The sequence below is a fragment of the Lupinus angustifolius genome, chromosome LG19, assembly GCF_001865875.1.
Source record: "Lupinus angustifolius cultivar Tanjil chromosome LG19, LupAngTanjil_v1.0, whole genome shotgun sequence".
Taxonomy (NCBI): Eukaryota; Viridiplantae; Streptophyta; class Magnoliopsida; order Fabales; family Fabaceae; genus Lupinus; species Lupinus angustifolius.
The window spans coordinates 8,427,830-8,434,563 of NC_032027.1; the positions used below are offsets into that span (position 1 = coordinate 8,427,830).

General features: G+C 33.1%; 1 protein-coding gene and 1 long non-coding RNA gene across 2 annotated transcripts; one reads left to right on the forward strand and one right to left on the reverse strand.

Annotated features, from left to right (window-relative positions):
- On the forward strand, positions 3,180-3,712 carry LOC109333963 (expansin-A16-like). Its single transcript, XM_019569541.1, has 2 exons — positions 3,180-3,358; positions 3,424-3,712. Exons 1-2 carry the CDS (start codon positions 3,180-3,182, stop codon positions 3,710-3,712), a joined length of 468 nt encoding a protein of 155 aa, XP_019425086.1.
- LOC109333814 lies at positions 4,043-4,849 on the reverse strand. Its single transcript, XR_002106050.1, has 2 exons — positions 4,728-4,849; positions 4,043-4,352 (listed from the first exon to the last, which is right to left on the reverse strand). It is a non-coding gene; the product is annotated as an uncharacterized LOC109333814 (long non-coding RNA).

Below are 6,734 nucleotides of genomic sequence, written 5' to 3' on the forward strand. Positions count from 1 at the left end.
GCATTAAGAACTTCATAAAGAATCAAAACTTAACCAAAAGTAATAACTTGAATGCATTGAATTCAAAAGATGATACAAATGAAGAAAAGAAATAACCTTAAACCATAATCCAAATCATTATGTAGGAGCATGAGCCATCTATCCAAGGATGAGATGCCTATGATTCTGAATGAGGTTACAAAATCATGTTTTTGCACCTCATTTGCCAACTCCATTTCCCTTTGAATTTATATGAACTAAAAGCCTAAAAACAGCCTCAGAACACTCTCGAATGAGAGAGAACCAAAAATTAGAAGAAAAATGGTATGTACAATGTGTGAAAAGTGATGAAAAAGTGATGTATATTAAGTGAAGAAATGTAGGTGCCTTTTATAGGAAACAAGAGAAAAAATATGGTAACATCACGTCTTACGTGTGTGTTCATCGAATTTTGTCCAGACAATACAACAAAAGAGTTCACAAAGAGGGAAAAAATAAATTCAAAAGAAATGGAATCACTACAATAAAACAACCTTTTAGCCACGGTCAAAATCGTGGCTAATGTGGAAAAAAACCGTAGCTAGTTTTAGTGGCCACACTAAAAATTAGCCACGGTCAATATGTGATATTGCTACGCTTTACCAAAATGTGGTAACATTTAGTTAGCCACAGTCTGTTGTACGCAGCTACGGTCCTGACCGTGGCTAAGTTGTGCATTTTGCCACATCATAACCGTGGCTAAGTTGAGGATTTTGCTACACTCTCCGTGGCTAAGTTGTGGATTTTGCCACACTTTGCCATGGCTCAATTGTGAATTTTGCATGCAATAATCATCAATCTTTATAAAGATTTTGAGTATAGTAAATTTAAAACATGGAAGCTGATATAACCAGATATGCATAATCAATTAATCATCTCTAATATTTCTCAATAAGGTGCTGCCCACATCATGAACAAGGAATGTCACTAATGATAGGTCATATTCAAATTTGACAAAGTAAGAAATGTTCTATTACACAAGAAAGCTATTCAATGTCAATCAATCCATTAATTTATATTCACTTAAAGATTTGAAACCATTGAAGATTGTAAGAAAAAATCGTAAATTTCACAACCAAAATCTGCATGTATCCTTTGGAAAATGAGATCCATCCACCCCCTCTCAGTGTTCTCCACTATAGTGGTATTTCCATACCTGCATTCAAAATCCAATTGAAACAGAAGCATGCATATTAGTAAAATTGCAGAAATTGATAACAAAAGGAAGATTCAATAAAACTAATAAAGAGCATAAAAAACAATCACCTATCTTCTTCTAGCACAACACCATGTGTAAGCTTGACAACAATAACTCATTTCAGATTCTTCAAACACAAGCCTCACCAACAAAATAGAGACTACCGTTAAGTAAATGAGAAGAAATATATATTCTGACAAAAATTATAAATAACACGAAGCATAAACAAGTTCACATTTCCTCTGTAGAAATGAAGAGAATATAAGCCACATGACTTAAAAAGAAGAATGTCAGGGAAGTTTTTCATCCAAGTAAACAGCCCCATTTTGAAATGAACTTAATGTATCACACATATTTATTACAAAAGAGCATCCTCAAAGTCAAATACAGAATTAATCCTAATATTTAGCAAGAACAATGAGAACATATCCCTTAATTTCCAATTACATGCTCTAACATTTATGTAAGAACATTAATAATGGTTATTATTATTAAGGTAAGGCAACACATTTACCCTCCATAAACCTCAATGGTGGTGGGAGCCTCGTGCACTAGCCTACACTTTTATTGTTATTATTGTTAGCCTAATCTGCATATATGAAGAGAGTTATAACCAAATTCTCTTCCTTAATTCCAACAAAAATATTGCATCTCACTCTCCACAATCAAACTACAATACTCAAGAAATCATAATTTGCAACTTAATTTGTTAAGATAGAGAATGAGTTAGAAAGAAGTCAGTGTGATAAGCCATAGCTAGAACTCATACTGTCATGGCATTTTGAGTTATCAAGGCTCAACATTACCATTCTGAATTTACATTGTCAATAAAGAACTACAATTGGCATTTACGTTTATCAAGGCAATTATGCTCATGAAGCATGGCATATGGCATCCACTTCACATTTATGGCCATATAGCTCAAGCATACCATACTATTTTACATTATTAATACACATCTCTTATTACAATTGCATTTAGAAACTCAAATATTCCATCTATAATTCATATTATGAATGAACAATTCATACTGCATTTTGCATTTTGGGTCATCAAGGCATAATCCATATCCTATGCTTTTCCAGCATACCATACAACAAATGTATTTAGGGAAATCATGGCCACAAACATACCATACCAATTTATGATATGAATAAAAAAATTAATACCACAAAAAAAATTAGTTTATTATCTATAATATGAAGGTATACCATTAGTATGACAAAAAAAACTCTCTTGGATAGGTGACATTTTAATGAATCATTAGATAAAAATATGACTTTAATATTTATACAAAGAGTGTAAAACTTTTTTATATAGTTAGTATATTATTTTTTGTTCATACGTATTAATTTTGTGCAAGAGTAAAACATAATTAATTTATAAATGGTAAGTGATGTACTATCAATATAAAAACACTTACACTATCAAAACATATATATTAAATCCTAATAGATCATTTTTACAGTTAATTTTATTAGTCAATAATATTATTATTTAACATAATGATGCAGACATTTGAAATTCTAATATCATACAATATGTAAATCATAAATGTGAAACAAACAACATGTAACAGAAAAAGAAAAAAAAATGTATGGATAGCATAAAAATTATATATATATACACATTGTCACAGTATTATCAATTATTCATATTCAGTTAGGTTTGACTTTTATATATAAATAATATAAAGAGAAAAATGAACTTTATTATGTATCATAAATAAACCTTAAAAGAACAAGAATCATATCAGAAGAGACAAAATAATGCTGTTAGACAAATTTTCAATCTGATTTTTAATGCAACAAAATACCTTCTCTCTTTTTCTTGTGGTTATGGAGACCTTCACAAAGCCAGTTATGGAAAATATAGTGTTGGGTTAAGCACCATTTTGTTCAGTAGAGGGAGTACTTGTGGGGCTTGCTATGAGATCAGATGTGTTGACCACATCTTGTGGTGCATGCTAGGAAGTCCAACTGTAGTTGTTACTGCTACAGATTTCTGTCCTCCAAATTATGGGCTTTCAGTTGACTATGGTGGCTGGTGTAATTTTCCAAGAGAACATTTTGAGATGTCACAGGTTGCATTTTCTGAAATTGCCAAGAGAAAAGCTGATATAGTGCCTGTTCAGTATAGAAGGTAAAAGAAATGTTTCCAATGATGAAGATAGATTGAAATTGAACCATGTTGGTAATGTTTTAAAGAAGTGGTGGCTTGAAATTCACTATGAGTGGAAGTTCTCACTTCTTTCAGGTTCTGATTACCAATGTAGGGATGGATGGGGAAGTGGCTGCTCTGAAAGTGAAGGGATCAAGAACAGGGTGGATACCCATGGCAAGGAATTGGGGACAAAATTGGCATTGCAATGTCAACCTTCAACATCAGCCTTTGTCCTTTGAGGTAACTATCAGCAGTGGAAAAACACTCACATCTTATAATGTAGCCACTGCAAAGTGGCAGTTTGGACAGACATTTGAAGGAAAACAGTTTTAGCATGATTAGATTCAGAACTAAATAGGATAAGTTTTGGAAGACTTTAATTATTAAACTGGAAACTGTGATATATGAATCAGTTACAAAGTGCACAAGCTTACTTTAAGAAATATTTTCAGCTTGTTTCTATAAGAAGCAAAAATAATTTTAAGGTACAATCAAATAAACAATTGGCATGGAATTTCAGCATACCCCGGGAACGAGGAAGCTAAAAGCTTACATGCCACATTATGTTGCACACTCAAGAACATAAATACAGTAAAAAATAAATTAAAAAGAAGCAAAAAACACTATAAATTAAAAACAAAATATCATCTCTCTGTTTTTTCCCCTTCAACTATGCAATTCAAAACAAAGGTTACCTGGTTTGGCTACACCTTAGGGTTACCTGAGTTATACTGACATGGGTAGAGCTAAATTGATAGGTTAAAGACCCATCATAGGATGACTTATTTCTTGAAGATTCTCCTGAATCAAGGAAGAAGCCTGGAGTTGTAAGTTGCTTCTCATTGAGCCGGGTTTTCTTCGATCACATAAGTGGTTTTTTGCTTCCTGCTCCTTGTGTGCAGAAGAAAGCTACCTTCATTTACCTAATTACTTCCTCCTCCAATAGTTTCCCTTCTTCATGATGTTGCCAAGTCTGTTATTGCAAAAATGACAATCATTAGAACAACACGCACATCTAGAATCATGCTAATGGGTTTGAATCCTCCTCCAATGTGAGTACGAATACAATTTTGTTCACAACAGAGACAATCCAACTTTAGATAAGTCAAATCCCACATTAAATATAACAATCACATCACTTTTGAAGTGACTTTTAAGGTAGTTATTGTAAGAAACATGCACTCAATACTCAATGGATTGATAGTGTGAAAAACCTTTAACAATGTATTATTATAATTAAATCCTATATATAATGATAAGATTTCATAGGTTAAACAACATTAATTTAGGGAGTTAGTGATTTTGCAAAGTAGTAACAACTAAATATGGGAAACCGAAAGTTACATACCCATTCCAAGAGGAATTTCTATGACCCTCCCCAATTTGCCCGTGCACTGCTTTTGCCACCGACTACTTCACGAATAAGAAAGCCAAAGCTATATACATCAGCCTTCATGAACTGCCCACCCATCGCATTCTCTGGCGCAAGTAACCACTGTCAAATTTGATGCCAAGGCAGGGTTACATATTAATCAGTCCCATAGCACAATTAACCAAGAGCTAAGCTATAATAAATAGCTAAGTCTCCCTTCTATAATGTGATTAGAAAAACCACCTCAATGACACGTGAGACTATGAAGGCTGAAGCAAGGACATTCATGTTAGGCTAAAAACTCCAAAAAACTAATTGCCTAAGAACTACAATTAGGTACAGTAGAGTTACCTATTGAAATTAAGTGTTTTTTTAAACTACAAATATTATTTTTTCCATCATTAACTGAACCTTGAGTCACAAATAAAGAATAGAGGTTCACTCAAAAGCAATGGTGATTTGTTCCTGAACCTTGAGTCACAAATAAAGAATAGAGTCACAAATATTATTTTTTCCATCATTAATATTGGAAGATGCAGAAAAGCATGAACAAATCGAACCATCTGTTGATTTGCTTCAACGCATCTAAGTCGCTCATTTTCAGAATTGGAGAAGATCCAAACTGCTTCTAAAACACACCTGAATCTCTATAAACCACTTTATACTCACGAGTGATTCATTGAAAACCCAAATCAAGAACAAACAGATTTCAACTGAAGAAAATTTCAAAAAATTGAACAAATTGAAAAGCTAGATCTTGGGAAGCTAGCTTGCACAACCTATTGTGGGCTAGGTTACATGCATGGTGACACCTGATACATGTTTGTTCAGAACATATGTCATGCATGAGGTCGTGTGCTTGGCCTTCATGTAAAGAATAGGCAAGTTGCTTGATGAATTGGCCAAGCTTTCTTCATGGCAAGGTTTTTGACCTGTCTGATCTCCTAGCTTGAGCGTGACCCACGCCCAACTGCTTGGTTCCTTCATGGTGAAGGAACCAACCTTTCTTCATGGATGGGTTTGGTCTTGTTTGGTTGGTTTCTTCATGGTGAAGAAACCAACCTTTCTTTATGGTGAAGAAATCAACCTTTCTTCATGCCGATGCAAGCTTTGTTCCATGATTTCAGAGTTGAGTTTAAATGGTTATTGACACTCTTTGGCATGATTTCTTCAAGCCTAAGTCATCCTTTCGGTGACAAGATTAAGCACATAACGTGTCGTACTTAGCTTGTTTGTTTTGAGCTTTTTCCTTTGGGCTTTTGGCTTTTGATTTGGCATGCATTCTTGGATTTCTTCTAATTTAATCAATTTCCTACAAAATTCAAAGGAAACTTGAACAAGAGGTTTATCTAAAAAGTGATGAATTAAGTTGGTTTTCACATTTTTTCATAGGATAAGTGCCATAAAAAGTATATGAAAAGTAGGTATTTTTGGCACTTATCAACTCCCCCCATATTAAGACTGTTTGTCCCCAAACAAAGGTAAAATAACAACTTCTTGGCTTTGGAAAAATTAAATTTGTACAATATCAAAACTATGCATCAATTCAAAGTTTGTGTGAGATGTGTTTATGATTATGTGATTTTGACTCATAATGCTTCAAACATAGAATGAACACATCTTTTCAAAAATTCATTTAGCATTTCACTTATAAAAAAAATTTCAATCAAAGAGATGCATTTTTATAAACGGTTCAGGAAAAGAACCAAATGTGTAAGTGTTTCACTCAAAACTCAACTTATTTGGTTGCAAGAATTTTATTTTATTATTCTTCTCAACACTTACTTTGATTGCACAAATTTTTCAAGGATCACTAAGGTCTTTCTTATATTGTAATGAGGCTGGCTATCAAAGAAAATTGGTATTTCAAGATATTCAAAAATACTCCCAAAGTTAAAAGAGAGCAAAATTTTGATTTGTCTTTTAAAATACATACTCTTTTTCAACTTTTTCACCTTTCTTCTTTTTCTTCCTTTCCTCATT

What these genes read in the sequence shown, in the direction of transcription:
- LOC109333963 (XM_019569541.1), top strand. Translation starts at nt 3,180, where the DNA reads ATGCTAGGAAGTCCAACTGTAGTTGTTACTGCTACAGATTTCTGTCCT. An exon ending in GTGCCTGTTCAGTATAGAAG is followed by an intron (nt 3,359 to 3,423) that starts GTAAAAGAAATG and finishes AATGTTTTAAAG; the next exon opens with AAGTGGTGGCTTGAAATTCA.